General features: G+C 42.7%; 1 protein-coding gene across 1 annotated transcript in view; it reads right to left on the reverse strand.

Annotated features, from left to right (window-relative positions):
• Positions 1-16,126, reverse strand: part of ZCCHC2 (zinc finger CCHC-type containing 2) — a 58,228-nt gene that overhangs the window by 39,104 nt on the left and 2,998 nt on the right. The window contains exons 2-3 of the mRNA XM_048218481.2: positions 4,286-4,397; positions 1,667-1,743 (exon numbers count right to left, since the gene is read on the reverse strand). Of these exons, the coding sequence (XP_048074438.1) occupies positions 1,667-1,743; positions 4,286-4,397 (189 nt within the window). The remainder of the gene's footprint in view (positions 1-1,666; positions 1,744-4,285; positions 4,398-16,126) is intronic.

Genomic DNA, 16,126 nt, shown 5'->3' on the forward strand with positions numbered 1-16,126 from the left:
GCAGAAGAGCCAAACCGAAATCTGTTACGTCACTCTACCTCTTGGACACTTTTCATTCAGTGGACTTGATGGAGGCCCACAAATAATGTCTACTTTACAATTACTTGAGCCAAGTAAAATACCTAAGTCTTACCAGCTAGTCATACCACTATTAATCAGATATTTAAAAACATATGAAATTTCATCTACCAACCCTCAAAGCAAATATCCTTATTAACTGGCACATCTTTTAAGTGATTTTTAATTATTCGAATGTTCGTTGAACAGCTACTTGTGTCAGACACTGTTCTCAGTGAAAGGGACACAGGAGGGGACAAGACAGCCGAAGTCTCTGCTGGCTGCGGTTCAGGGTCTGGTGCATGAGACAGATTACAACAAATGAATAGTTAAGAACTCCCATCAGGGATCCGGGCTCCAGAGAAAATGAACAGGGCGTGGTGCAGGAGCAGGACAGCACATCAGAAGGGTGCCGAGAAAGACCTCACAGGAGGGAGCATTTGAGCCAGCCTAGGAGTTGAAGGGATGTGAGCTGTGCCATGGTCTGGGGAAGACTTTTCCAGAGCTGGGGATGACAAAGGCTCGGAGGAAGGAACAAGCTAAGAGCTCTAGCAACAAAAGGAGAACTCGTGTAACTGCATGAAGAGAGCACAGTGGCTTGTGCCGTGGGTTATCGAAATGTTAAGTGAAATATGTGGAGATAAGGACTTAAAATTTGCACACTGAGGCTACTTCCCCCACAGAGCAGAAGCCAGACTTCTGAAATTCATCCAACAAATGTACTAAGCAAGTCAGATATGGTGGGATGACAGGATGAGGAGTCCTGCTCTCCATGAGCTACTAACCTACTGGAGAGGAAAAACATGTCACCCAAATAGAAGACACTGTGAAACTGGTGATGGGAAAATACCGTGAATGAATGGAAACACATTCTGCTGGAGGATCAGAAATGACTTCATGAGAAAGGTACAGCTAAAGTTTGGCAAGCAATACCTTTGGGGAGGAACTGAAGTGAGGGAGCACAGAAACGTGGCGTCGGTCCGTTTGGCTTCAAGGCGCTCAGTCCAACCTTAGGAGAAAGGGCTAGACAGTGAAGCCCAAGCAGGGAGGAGTAAGGAAGACGTGGACAAGGAATCCACAGGACAGTCAACAGGCAAAAAGGAGACATGGGGAGTGACAAAGCTGGACTCTACGGTTAATTAGACAGCTGTCTGAAGGACAGAATGACAGGAAAGCAATTAGAGATAAGAAGACAAGGCAACAAAGGCCAGGGAATAAAACCTTCGTGGAGAAAGAAGAGGAGGAGAAAAATATCAGGGAAAACCATGCCAGGAAAAGACAATGCCCATGATCTTGATTTAAAAAATACTAGTGAAAACGTTTACTTTTACTTTTAAAGATACATCTTACACCTTAAATCGAAGGCTCTTACTTTTCTTAATAAAATTGTCAGAGTAACTTTAACGTGATACAATTAAAAACTTGGCAAACCATGCAGCACATACTGAAAACAGGACATTCCCTTAATTAAGACAAACGTATGTATACATACAGCTTTTTCTCAAATTAGCAAACCTGCTGTAAGTTTTTCCAAAGATCAATTTTCATTTTTCCCAAAAGGTCATTTAACACGGTCCATGAGACATCTGTTGGGGGCAGAGGGGCTTACTTTGAAGGTGTACTCCCAGTACTTGTCAGCCCTTTTTCTCTGGACTCCTTTCAACATTATCTTCTCAATGTGCACAGCTGAAAGAAAGAAAACACGCAGACTTGTTCTACAGCGACTAGATGCAGGTTTGTTACCCAATCTGTCAAATGCTAAACGATTAAGCTATTTACCTTCATCTTTACTACTGGTCTTAAGTCATGAAACAAAATCAAGAAGCGCAGAAACACAGCCGTTCATCCATGAATCTTTTTCTATACCCATTCGGCATGCCGAGTACCTCAGTAGTTCAAGCATCGTGTTAAGCACCAATAAATAAATAAAATACACCTACTTTAAGCAAAGATTACTTTTCTAGAGGATCATCTTCAAAACTGCTTGTTATTCCAATTACATACAGCACTTTATTCAATTTTTATGCATAGTAGGTGTAAACCAGAAAACACCTAGTTTTTGTTTAAATTGGACCAAAAAAACACCTTCAAAAGTAATATATCAAACCGATAAAAAAAATTTCTTTCCAATTGGGAATTTAAAAACTTGTTCTCAACATGATCCTTAATATCATATAATGGTATTACAAACTTAACATTACTAATGAACGTTACTGCAAAGGCTCACTATAGCAAAATTTTTCACAATTTACTACACAGAGAAAATAGTGGTCATAAGTTACATGAGTAATTCTAAATTGAACTACGTAAGATGTCAGCTTGTTAATGAAGGTAGCAAATGTGCAAACTCCAAAACTACTCATTTAACACATCCTTCAATAAAAATATCATCTTACAGGAAGTAAATACCCTTAGAAATTAAGAAGAGCCAGTCTACAAACCATAATATAGGGACTTGAGGAAAAAAAGCAAGAGAAACTGTTGCTCAGGGTGTAAACAGAAGAAACAGCATGTACGCCAATAATGAGACTGGTAGTCATGAGCATGACAAAGGTCACAGGGGAGTCAGGAGAGGGACTCCACAGACTAGGGTCACTGTTAAATTCAGGAGACGGAAGATGGTGAAAAAAAGGAAAGGATTTACTTGGAGAGGAAGAAGTTAAAATAGCTGACGGAGAATACACAAAGTAACAGAAGTACACAGAAGAATTAAGATTGTTATAGATCATGGATGGTGAGCGATGAGAAAGCAGGAAACATGAGATACGGAAATCTGCTGGAAAGCAGACATTCCTAACAGACTAAGGAGATGTCGCTACCAGTACTCTGTGCCAACTTTCCAAATATACGGCGTTTGGTGGCCCGCTCCTAGGATAATGTCCCCTCAATGGGTGAGAAATGCTAAGGATGGAAACAAAAGAAAATCTCAAAAGCCAGGTGGGAAGCCCGAAACTCCCCGGAACTGCTGCAGTACAACCAAGGTCAAAGCGGGACAGGGAGGGTCTGCCGTTTCCAAAAGCTTTTCTATTAAATTATGTAAAGGATGATGCTATTTAATAAAACCCATCTGAACTACTCTACGTTCTGCAAATCAGTGGGCTAGGGGTAGGGGACCATTAGGGCGTTATGGGCTAAGGGAATATGGCTATGTCTTCAGCCTTGATTTTAAGTTCTACCACGACCTCTCAGAATCAAGATGAGCAAGACGAAAGAATATGGTGACGGGTGGCTGGTAAGGGAGACCCTCCAGCTCTCACAAATTAAAACTCAGCAGCAGAGATCAATGCATTTGTTTCAAAATAAAGAACATGAGAAAAATCACCTATAGTACCATCTTACGGGTGTTAGCATTTTGATGTGGTTTTGTGTTTTTCTAAAATATTTTTATTGAAAAGAAAAAAAGAAAAAAAAAGGACCTTCATTGTAAAAGCAAACTCTGCTTCAGGTCACTCGCGTGTGCAGCGAGCGTGGTTGAAGGAGGCTATGAGTCAAGCAGTTTCATAGTCTTGAATTGCTGGCATAGGTAATAACGTAGACTTTTTTTTTAAAAACATTAAACATGCACACCTATTTTTCCTCTGTGAGGAAAAATGTATTACACAAAAAGGACTGTTGTTAGGACTGAAAGGAGACAAGATGATGTTGATTCAAAGCTGCCTTAACTGAGGGGGACGCTCACTGCGCGCACTTCACTCCTCTGACGTTTTCCATTTCAATCTTCCCCTCAGGTTAATGGACTCCCCAAAAACGAGGTGAAGTATCTGAACTCCTTTCTTTTCATATGAAAATGTCCTTTCAGTTCCCCCATCCCAGCCGTCTTGAAATCTGTGTTACTGGAGGAAGCATGGGCTTGTAAGAAATTTCTTCACTTTCTTACAGTGAACTTCCCGTAAAACTTCTTTTTTCAGGAAACGCTGAGCACATTCTCCAGATAAAGCACTCTACCAAATACTCGGGCAGAACGTTAAGGTTTCTGCCCTCTGAAAGTGTGCAACTAGATTTAAGACAACCGACCGCAAGGCAGAACCAAGTAAGCGCAAGCCAGGACGGCCACGTGTTGCAAAGCGGGAGCCCAGATGCAGACTCCGAAGAGCAGGGGACCGGCGCCTGAGCCAAACCGAGGACCTGCTCGGTGTCTCTACTCCGACACAGACAGAAGAATTAGAGTTGACCAAGGTAGACAGCGCTCTGCACACTCCCACTGTAAGTTCACAAAAAACAAGCATACCTTCTCGCTGGGTTCTATGAGGTGCCACAGGAAGTCCATCATGAGGTATTGGGGCTTGTTCTAGTAAACTGGCCTCGTTACTTTGCGTGTAATCACCATGAGCAGAATCGTTCTAGATGAGAAAGAGGGGCACAAGTTAATCTCCTCCACAGACTAACAAGGGTCAACTTCACAGAAATAAACCAGATTAAAGTCTTATACTTTTAACAGCAACCATTTTAACAGCGATTTTTAGAGATCACATAGGTGATTACACGTTAAGGGCAGAAAGGCACAAACTGGCACTCACCAGTAAGGAAAAGCAATCACTATATATTGATATCAATATTTATCTTCATTTCACGGTAATATTCTATTAATTAATTACTGTCCCAGGGTACATCATTACTCAGAATTCCCAGTGATGTCAAGTCTAACCAAAGTGAACCAGAATCAAAGGAACACATATAAAAGAGGATATCCTTTATGCTAACCCCCCATATATAAGGAAATTTTATTTTTTACATTAATTACCACAATTTTTATTCACTACTTGATTTTAGGGATGGTCTAACAAGATGCTTTGGTAGGAAGAAGTTTTACAAAAGGTTATCATCAACATCTGCCAAATCTTTCTGAACAAGGATGAATATGGACAGTGGGTTTGCCATTAGTCATGCTAAACCACCTAACGGCAACTGGGTGCTCTAAATCTGAGTTTGCTCAGCCAATTACTATCCTCAGTAAACTGGAGGAAGTTTTACTCCTAGGAGAAATGCTGCCTGGAGTCAGGAAGGGCCTGCTTATCTCACACACAGCTCTCCAGAACCGAAGCAGAGCCCTGTATATACTGTTCCTACAACACACTGATTAAGCCAAAAAAAAATAGAACAGCCTTACAACTGTTTTCTATCACAACACACACCTTACCCCTTCATGCTCAGAATCTCAAACTACTACTCAGAACAAACCACCCCAGTTTCAACAATTACAATTTGACAAATCTGCACTAAATAATATACGTTAATTTTTTAAAATTGTGTCAATTTAGAAATGAAGCAAACAAAAGACCCGACACTTCCCAAGAATCCTAATTTAAAATATTTTGTTCTGTTGTCTAAGCTGGCCTGACAATAGGTATGGGCTGCCAGTTGACAGCTCTATTTCTGGGAATAAAGCATCACATCAGATACTCCTGGGAGCTAAGCTTCAGCCTTATATATAGTTTGTCTTCCTGTAGAAACCCCAGGAAGTAAGCATTTGTCTACACAGAACCACTGAACGAGAAGGCCACCCCAGATCTCTTCATCCACAGCCAACTTCCCAAAACATTCAGCATGATGGCATTCACCAATTTTCAATAGTAACGATTTTAAAAAGGTAGACCACAAGAATTCTTCTAGCAACAACAAATTGACCTGTATAATCATTCACTACAAAGTCATAAAACAGGACTGGCCTAACAGTGCTGTAAATACTTCAAAAATCAATATAAACAAAGCACTGTAATCCTCTCAAACAAAGCACTGTGTTAACCGAAAGAAGTTTAGTTGAATACGTCAACCCTTTTTTACAGAATATTCTAACATTGTTCATTCATGGTTCATCAATTTAAAATAACACCTTCAAACACAAATGCAAGATACGCAAAAAAAAAAAAAAAAAAAAGAGTTTTCTTCAGAAAAATGCAAATCAAAATCACAATGAGATACCCATTTCATGCCCACTAAGATGGCTATTCTCTAAGAACGCAGAACACAACACTATTGGTGAGGATGTGGAGAACCTGGAACCCTTGTGCGTGACCCGGTAGGAAGGGAAAATAGTGCAGCCGCTGCGGAAGACAGCGCAGCACTTCCTCCAATACTTAGAGTTACCATGTGGTCCTGCAATCCCTCTCCCAGGAGGGAAGCTAGGGACCTGAACAAAAGCAGGGACTTGAACATATAATTTTTTCACAGCGGCGTCACTCCCAACAGCCAAAAGGTGGAAGCTCAAATGTCCACTGTTGGGTGAACAGATAAACAAGACGTGGCACATATACACAACTGAGTATTACTCGGCTTACAAAAGGAATAAACCTCAAATACATGTTACAACACGGATGAGTCCTGAGGACATCACGTAAGTGAAATAAGCCAGGCAGAAAAGAACAAAGAGTGTATAATTCCACTTACACGAGGTACCTAGAACGGTCTCCATCAGAGACAGGAAGTACAATAGGGGTTGGGGGGCGCGGGGCAGGAATAGGAGTATTTGCCTAATGGATATAGAGGTTCAGTCTGGGATAAAAGAAAAGTTCTGGAAATGGATGGTAGTGATGGTTGCACAAGAATGTGAATGTACTTAATGCTACTGAATTGTACACTCAAAAAGGTGTTAAAATGGCAAATTTTATGTTATACATTTTACAGGAAAGAATAAAAAATTTTTAAAATAATTTTATTGTGTTGCCTCCACAAATATTGTATTTCTCAATCATGAGGAAGTAGTCTGCTTCACAAAGTCACATTTTTAAAGTCTGAAGTTACACACTTTAACAGCCAGGAAAAGGCCTCCTGTTTATAACCTCGGGAGAAAAATGGAGTTTGAGTTTCTTTCCAAGGACCTAAATTCATCAACCCATGAAATCCCTACTAATTTTCTCTCACCCTACATCTCAGCGTGCGTCAATGCTATAAAATCGTTTAAGTTTAGAAACTATGTGGAGAATTTACAATTATATCAGTTTAATAAAAATTTAATCTAATGCCTCGAGCTTCAGAGGTCAGAATCCAGTTTACTGGTCGCAACGGTGAATGGCTCTACGTGCTGCTGTCTCCCCTTTCCACATGTCACACATGCTTCCTTTACTCTGAGTAGGGGGGGGGTGCCATAAAATCTGAGAAGCACGGTTTAGTGGAATCTTACAGAGAGGCATTACACCCGCCTTCTCCAGTAAGTTCAGATTCCCGGGCAAACGCGCCCTCGAGACGCAGAATGGCATTTTACAAAGACTAGTCAGATCAAAGTGTCAGGACGTCAGGACCAAGTGAAAAGTGGAGAATTTGTCTCTGTTTGGATTAAGAAATGAAATTTAAACATTCTAAGCCTGCAAAACAACATGCACAGGAACACCAGGAACATTAGAATGTGTGTGCTCTCCTCCTTCCGTGGCTCATGTGAGCAGAGCGCTCTCCGGCCTACGCGCCGCCCGAGAGCCCCGGGTTAGCCCAAACCCACGGCAGGTAACACGGGCCGGCTGGAAGCTCGTGCATCCCGGGATTACTCAGACTTAACTCTTACGCATGGATATCCAACACAGCTACAGACTTGACATTTCGCCAACGTGCGGAAAGTCTGACAGAGTCAAGCTGGACAGTCCAAGAGACTCTGATGACAGACGATGGAGACGAAGGTCACACTGGCCACCTTCTACTTTAACAAAGGTCACACCGTAGATGGAGTTTATTTGAGCCCATCTAACAATGTTCTGCATGTTTCCTCTAGTCCGTTGATGCAGACTAAATTTAAAAATACCAAGACATTCGCTCTTTAAAAAAAAAAAAAAAAGCAGAAATTAAGAATTTTTTAGCTTTTTTTTTTTTTGATTAACTAACTTCTTCAGAAGATTTTTTACACTCATCAAATGAGACTTTGAATACTAACATTAGTATCTAACCACAACATCCTAGTCAGGTTTTGTGGTAGGTCAAATATAGCTAAAAATACTTTGATAACTCAAAAGTGGGTCTAACCCCCTGGCTGGTGGGTCTCGGCCGGCTTTCCGAGTCCTGCCTGACCCACAAGACGGGAGGGGAGGAACATTCGGGAGAGTTGAGGGCAGGTCACCAGAAGTCCTGCAGCCTGGGCCTCCTGAGCCACTGTGTACATAGCGTGCTTGGCCTGACGATGCCACGCGAGAGCAACCACACCCACGGAGGACGCGGAGGGGGAAGACTCTAGGCCCCAGCTGCGTCTCCAGACCCCTGCAGCCGGGACAAGCTGCCCTTGCTCTTAGCTGCCCGCCTAAATCCCGGGCCCAGGGAACTCTGCGAGATAATAGTAAAATGGTGCTGGTTTAAGCCACTAAGTCTGGGGATAACTTGTTACACAGTTACAGGTTTTAAATTCTTTCAATCACCAGGGTCCCAACCAAAGCATGTCATTATTTAAACAAGATTCACAGAAAGCCTTGCTTTGAATGTTCGAAAATGATTCGGTATTAGAAACATTTACTGAGATGTCAAACTGCATCTGTTTTGGTGGAAGAAGAGGGAAGGCGTCGGGGAGAACTGAAGAGTTCCTTGCTGGCTCTTTGAGAGGATGTGGTAGAACGGGCGGGCGTTTGCCTCATTTCTACGCAATGAAATAGCGTGACTGAACCCATGGTAATGCCTGCATCACCTTGTAGCAACTGAGAAAGGGCAAATGTGCAAGAAGAAACGGGACTGGTGAGCAGCGCAAAAAGGAACGACGAGAACACCTGCCGGCCAACAGGAGGGAGGAGGAGGGAGACCCAGAGTCCAGTCCGCGGCTCACAGACAGCATCGTGCATGGTTCTGCTAGGATCGGGGGCTCACTCCCCTTGTAGCTTCTTGTTTCCCTTGGCTAGAAGGTATAAGGTGATTCAGCAAGATGAACTGGCCATCTTAAAGCAGGGGTAAATGCACCCTAGACACTGAATGTGGGGGGGAGGGCCCGCAGTTCACTGAACCCGTCTGTCCTCTCTGCCACCACAGCCCTCAGACCGGCCGTGGCCACTGTGACCGCAGCTCTGCAAGGTCTCCTCGATGTGACACGCGTGCACGAAGCAGTGACGTGTGCAGAGCAGGGCTGGACTGCAGCTGAGTGGGTGGAACGAGAGGAGGCAGGGAAACAGCGCTATAATTTTCTATGTATTCTAGGGAGCTCTATAAATTTATTATGAATTTAAAAAACCGTTCAAATCGTTGATGTCATTGTCTTTTCCAGAGAACTGAACTTGTAGGATGTGCAATTAGGGAACACCTAGCAAAAGGAGGCTGATAGGGAAGCCTACCGGGGAGGGGGGCAGTAGTTTTCATCCCAGAAAAATGTCACTGGCCTTGAGGCTTTCCTTGTAAAACTCACTTCATGTTTCTGCTTTCAACGTGAACAGCACAATCTCTAGTAGGCGTGTGTAGCTGACAGGTGGACGGGTGAGAACTATAAACTGTCTCAGACCACAAACTACAAAGGTATGGAAGGCAGGGGGGAGGGGAGGGGTAACAGCCTCCCAGCCTAAACCAAAGCTGGGATTCCACCCCCCCCCCGTCAGAACCAACATCTGTGTTTACCAACCAACCTTCTGCTTTCCTACTACGGCAGAGAAAAGATCTCCTCTTGTCCCCTGGAACTAGGACACTAAACTAGGAACTGCTACATCCCCTGGGCTAGCAGCCCCCAAACCTTTAAATCCCCTTTACCAGATGTTTTAGGGGAGGTGAAAAGAACACACCCCTGAGCAGCAGATCTAGAGAGGATGTGCTCTCCTCCCCAGCCCATATATACCTACCAACTGCCCTGCCCCACCCCACAGGAGATGAGAGGGAGGGGACTCAAGGGGTCCTCAGCAGGAAGCGAGACCTGGGTTCAGAAGCCTGACAGCCCACGACACCTGCAGCAGAGCCCCAGCCTTCAGCTCCAGTGCGGAAACGTTCCTGGAACCATGCAGAAATGGACGCTTACAGACTTTAAAAAGGTTCTTTGACAGTGACTGATTGATAGGATGGGAAATAGGACAGTGGGGAGTAACACCGCATTAGGACTTGTGTCTAACGCCACCTGTTACCACAGGCACCTTCCCCAAACAAAACCACCCAAGACCACTCCTTCCATCAGGCAACCTCTCCATACGCTTGATGGCCTCTTTCTCAAGAAGTATCCTCCAAACACACATGACCCTGTTGTGGCTTCGAGGACCACCAGTGAATCACAGTGATTTGATACCCTCCTCTCCCAAAAAACAAATATACTGGAGGATAGTTAAGCTTCTTAACTATCCCAACTTAGATATTCCTAACAAGAAACATAAAAATTCCAATTCTTAGGTTGCAGATGGCTCAACTTCAGTGACCAAAGTAAGTTAACTTTCTGACCCTAAGCAAGAGACTATCTCAACTGCATGTCTGACTCCTACTGCTCCTCAAATCATAAACTGGAGATCAACGCCAGACAACTACAAACTACTACTCAGGGAAGAAAACAGTTTGTAATTTAGGACTTCTTCCACCCTATCAAAGCACCATCTGCAGGTCTTCCCCAATTTACGCACCACCCCCATACAAAAAGCTTAATTTGGACTATAAATGGCCTAATTTTGGAAGAATAATTAATAAATACATCTACTGAGCATTCACCTATTGAAGATTCAATTCAAATCCACACTGATCCACACTTTTACCTAAAGAAGCCATTCCTTTTATTAGTTTCAAGACAGTTGTGCCTGTACTATAGAGCTGCAAAGATTGTTACGAAGTAGCTGAGAAGCAGAATTCATACAAGGCAAAAAAACGCTTCCTGATGTACTTTGTCTTAAAGCAATTTATCGTATTGGTATGTTTCAGAGCTGTATCTAAAAAGCTTAAGCATAAGAAATTTTGAGTAAGCTTTTATGATATATGCAACGCTGACAAAAAAAAAATTGAGACATGATGCCTAAGTCTTTGAGGAACTTAAAAGCTAGGAGGAAGGTCAATTTTATAAGTTAAGAATACGTCAAAGTTGTTGGGTTTTTTTTTTTAAATCAGGAAAAAAATCATACAAGTACCAAAATTACAGCACAGAATACACATGCTGCTAGAATTCAGAGCAGCAAAGAATCTTACGAGAAGACAGCCACAGGGACAATTCCAGCAAACATCGTGCAGGAGGTGATGGCATAGGCTAGCTTTGAATGGAAGACTGGATGTGTGAAGAAAGTGGGAGACAGGGATTTTGAGTCCCAAGACCTGCTGGAGGCCAGGCTCCATCAGTCACTGCAAGGCATATGATCTGATTAAACACTGCTTTAGGAAGACATATCCAGCAGTGGTATCCAACAGGTAAGAGGTGGGAAGGCTGAAAGCAGCGGAATCCGTTAGGAATAAAGTCTCAGAAGAAAATGGTGACAGCAAGGATGAGGGGAAGAGAGGATTAAGGTTATCAAGCAAATCAGAGTGGATCAGAAGTATAATGGTACCACTGAGAGAACTGGATCAGCCTGGAAGATTTTTTTTTTTAATCAATGATTCATGCTTTTCATACACATTACACATAAAACGACAGTGGACATTGCAGAAAGACACACCACCAGCACACACACACACACAAATTTTCAATTTCACTGCAACCCGCTGACAACCTACTCCTTTTCCTAGTCTGTCAAGGCTCTCTCTAACTCAATCCCTACCAGCTCTTTCAACTTTTGCATTTCTGTTCATCCACTGCAACCCAACTGTGCTATTCCCTCTTCCAACAATGGATCGATCAATGGATATATACATCTTACTCTTGTTTACTAAGCATTTCCATCTACATGATCGAGTTCATCGTCACACCAGTTTTATGTGAGAAATGGTGATGCTATCCCCCTACTTTTACTGAGCAGAATGGAACTTGTAAAGACCAAACAACTCACCAAAGCGACCTTTTTAAAACCTAAATCTGACTTCAAGTAAGTTATTTCTTGAATAAGCATGAAACACGTCTAATGAGCCAAGACATTTAGAAGGGAATTAAAGGCCAAAGGTTCCCTGGAGCATAGAAGGACAGAAGGGAAATGGCCTACCAAGTGCTCAGCAGCCCTGCCACCTGTAACATCAACGCACGATGAGGCACTTCCCTTCTGGAGTGACTGCTTACGTAGACTGCATGAAGGAGGCTTTGTGACAAAGCATTCTCTGTGAGTAAACGGAGTGCTGTTACACAGTCCTCCATGATGAAAGAGAGGCGATAAAAGAGAAGTTCAGTCTGCTTTGAGGGCAGTGCAGGCTTTTTTGCTTCTCTCTTAAAAAAAAAAACCAAAAACATTAGCTTAATATTTCTCAAGGAAGGACAAAAATAAGCTTAAAAATTAGCCAATTTAGTAGCTTCTATTAAAAAAAGCATAAAATGTTCCTTTATTGTGCATGGATTACAGGCTGTGCTCTGAAGTAACAAAAAATTATGTAACCTAAGAAAACTGCAAAACAGCTTTAAGTTAAAGAATAGTTTCCTAACTAAATGCGAAAACTGGATAAAGATTTAAGTAGATTATGGTTGCACGGGAGTTAGTGATAATCCAAAAATCACAATATATATGTTCCCCATGCCTATGCCTGAACCCACTATAATTTGTGACCCAGAGAAATGCTTCCTTTGGGTTTATTTTATTTGTGGCATACCAGATCTTTACAATGTAAATATTAAAAATAAATGCCCCACGGTGCCTGGCTAGCTCAGTCTACTATGGGTCCAACTCTTGATTTTGGTTCAGGTCACGATCTCAGCTCAGGTCATGATCTCAGGGTCACGGGATCAAGCCCGGAGTTGGGCTCCACGCTCAGTGCAGAATCTGCCAGAGATTCTCTCCCTCTGTGCCCCGCTGCTTGAGCGTGCTCTCTCTCTCAAATGTTTTTTAAACATTAAAAATAACTGCCCCAAATAAATGTCTCAAACACTACCTTTCCAATTACCCATCCTTCCTGAACACCAATCAATTTAGAGGTATGGTAATAGAGAACCACATGGAGAATACAATATCATGTGGACTTTTAAGTGGGAAGAAAAAAAAAAAAGAAAGCCATTCCTGAATACAACTGATAGAACAATGTGGATTGGCTACATCTTAGTGGTGAGGAAAAATGCAGTGAGCGTCATTCTCAACAGAAAATTCGTACTCAAGACAGTATGTGAATTATTTTACATCGTATCTCATTATTCAATCACCACAACCTCAAAAGAAAGTTATTATCCCCATTTCGCAGATAAGATTGAGGCTCGGGGACTTAAATAGCCTGGCTAATGTCACAGAGTGAGTGGCAGAGCAGGAATGTAAGCCAAGTCTACTGCTAAACTGGCTGTCACTCTTCAAGGTCTTTGGTCGCCTCTACAGCATACTTCCTGTCCTCCCCCCAACCAAAATCACAAAAGGTAGTAAAAACAAAAGGTGTGTGTGTGTGTACATATGTGTGTCTGCATGCATATATATATATATATATCTCACACTAGTTAATGTGAGGAAAAGTAGTTTCTTCCTCTCCATTTCCACCACCCTCTCCTCCACTTGTGGTCTAAGTAAGACTTTCCCTGAGTTCTTGCCTGAGAAAAACACTACACAGAAAAATAGAAGTAACTGGAGGACACCAGTAGCTCCCATTTGCTACTAAAATAATCACTAACTCCAAAATTCTAAAAGCCTCTTCCCAATGGCCTTTATTAACTGAACTGCTCTTACACTTCGTTGTAGCCAAACTAACCTAAAATTTCCCGTAAAAGATACGGCTGGTTCCGTCCCCCACTGGTGATTTGTGAGATGTTATTCCCATTCCTCTACCACCACCTTCCAAACAAGACTTAACTTTTACTTTTAATTGCTAACATTTATGAAAGATCATGTGCCAGACATTATTCCACAAGTACTCGTTCACTTGATCCTAACAATCTCACGTAAGCACTGTTATCACCCCCCCCCCCCCGTAAGAGGGAGGAAAGCCGCCTCAGCGCCCACTGCTCCAGTGACACTATCCAGTTTAAAATCTCCCAGTGGTGGCCAACAATTAAATAAAGTTATTTATTGTCTGGGAGTTTAGAGTCATTCTTTTTAAAAATCACTTTTAGAAAGCATCTTTTTAGTGCTTAATGTAATAACAGGAATCCTGACCACTGACCTCTCCCCTTTCATCTTCAGTCAGTGTTCTCACTAGGATTAGCGTTGCCACGTACACATTCAAGTTATCTTAGAGTAGGAGCATTTATGTTAAAACTCTTTTTGAAGAGTTTTCTTCTCCAGGCCCCAACATTATCTGTACTATCAAAACAAGCTGAGATACTTACTCCGTCAAGTACCATATTAATTAACCTATGCTATGAAAAAGTAACAATTTTTTTAGTTATCTTCATTGATTTTTGTAAGGCCCATGGCCACTTAATTTTTTTTGAGTTCAGGTATGTTTCTTGTGAATTCAAATAACACTAAATACTATCTACCACACTAAATACTATCTTAAGTTTTCAGTTTCTGTTTTATTCAAACTATTTGCCAAGCAACTATGTTTTGAGGATACTGAAAACACAATCTCCAAAGAAACACCGCCACACAAACAATATTAACCACTAACCACTACTATGACAGTCTATGCATTTTATGCTTTTTGACGTTTGTGTTGCTAACTGGGGGTTAAATCCCCAAAATTAGAATATCCATTTTCATGAGCAGTTAGGAGAGTCTTTAAGCATGTAAAGATAGGAAGCTTGGCTGTCTTTCTCTTTTCAATGAAACGGCAACAAAACTAGCATCTTTTAAAATACTTATGCAGTTTTTGTCGCTGTTGCTAACAGGCCATTTGCGGTTTGGGTTCCTAATAAGGGACCCCTTTTAAAACCAATTTTTTTTTCCAGCTACCCCACACAGGCAGTCTGTAACTTTATTAACATAGCAAACCACATCAATCACACAAATTTCCCAGGACACTGTTAATGCATATTGTATGTTGAATCTTACATAAGTGACTGGCAGTCCACAGCAGACGAAGATAAACTTTATGCACAAGTCTCCTAAAGACAATATTTAAGTTGTAATCTAATGTAACATTTACTCTAAAATCACATAACACTATCCAAAGCACACAAAAAACCCCCGAGAAATATTACTTTTAAATGTAAAAATCTACTCGAATCTTCATTTTTCTAAAATGACCTAATAAGTATATTCTAGTGATAAGTTTGTGGACTTGTCCCCTCAACTATTAGCATCGTAACCGTGGTAGGTCACTAAACAGCTGCTGGGACTGGTCAACTTGAAAGCACACAACTAACAAAATTCATCTTAAAACACATGTTCTATCCGTAAACCTTATTAGCTTTTTACAGAAAACTTTAAAAGAAAAGCTGCTGCATATTACTGAATACGAGCCTTGGAAGAGCCAGAAACACTATTCGGGGCTAGTACACTTTTATTCTAAGGGAAAAGGATATTAGTTCCACTTTATGCGTTCAGTATGGATTAAAGTAGTGAGAAATAGAATGATTCCTAGCCGAAAGTTACACACGTGTCCAAAAGGTGACTTCCGGGGCAATAAAAGGCTGCCACACGAGCTCCCCCCTGCCATTTTCAGAGTACACCACCCACGTGGTTCTCCGCTCAGCCCGGTGCCCGGGCCTAGCCGGCGGAGGCCTAAGGGAGCCCGGGGGAAGCGCGGCCCCGCCTCAGCCCGCCCTCCCAGGGGCGGGGCCGGCGCACCAGTCACGTGGGCAGCCGCAACCGCCATCTTGCAGGGAGGGGGAGAGCAGGAGCTCCGAGGGACGGGTCCCCAAAGGCGTCCGCCGGTCCGCGGCTGCGCGTGACCGGGGGGGCTCTCCGACACGCCGCGGCGCCTCCACGCGAGAGACGTGCCAGACTCCGGCACCTCCCCGCTGACTCCGAGGTGGGCCCTGCCCCACTGGGAGCGTACTGGCGGCCTAAGGCCGAGAATCAGCTGGTCTGGACTGCAGCGAATCGAGATGCAAATCCATCCACCCCCATCAGCTGCCTTTGGAGTGACAGCTTGGGAGCAACAAGATCCGCTGAAATGTCTTCGAGGCCAGAACAAGCCACAGCTGAGGGCCTTGGAGTCCAGGCTAACAAGCAGAAAGTGCGGGGTCAGAACAATTTAAAGAGACGTGAATGACTTGTTACGGTAACCC

The sequence above is a fragment of the Ursus arctos genome, unplaced genomic scaffold, assembly GCF_023065955.2.
Source record: "Ursus arctos isolate Adak ecotype North America unplaced genomic scaffold, UrsArc2.0 scaffold_17, whole genome shotgun sequence".
NCBI classification, from domain to species: domain Eukaryota; kingdom Metazoa; phylum Chordata; class Mammalia; order Carnivora; family Ursidae; genus Ursus; species Ursus arctos.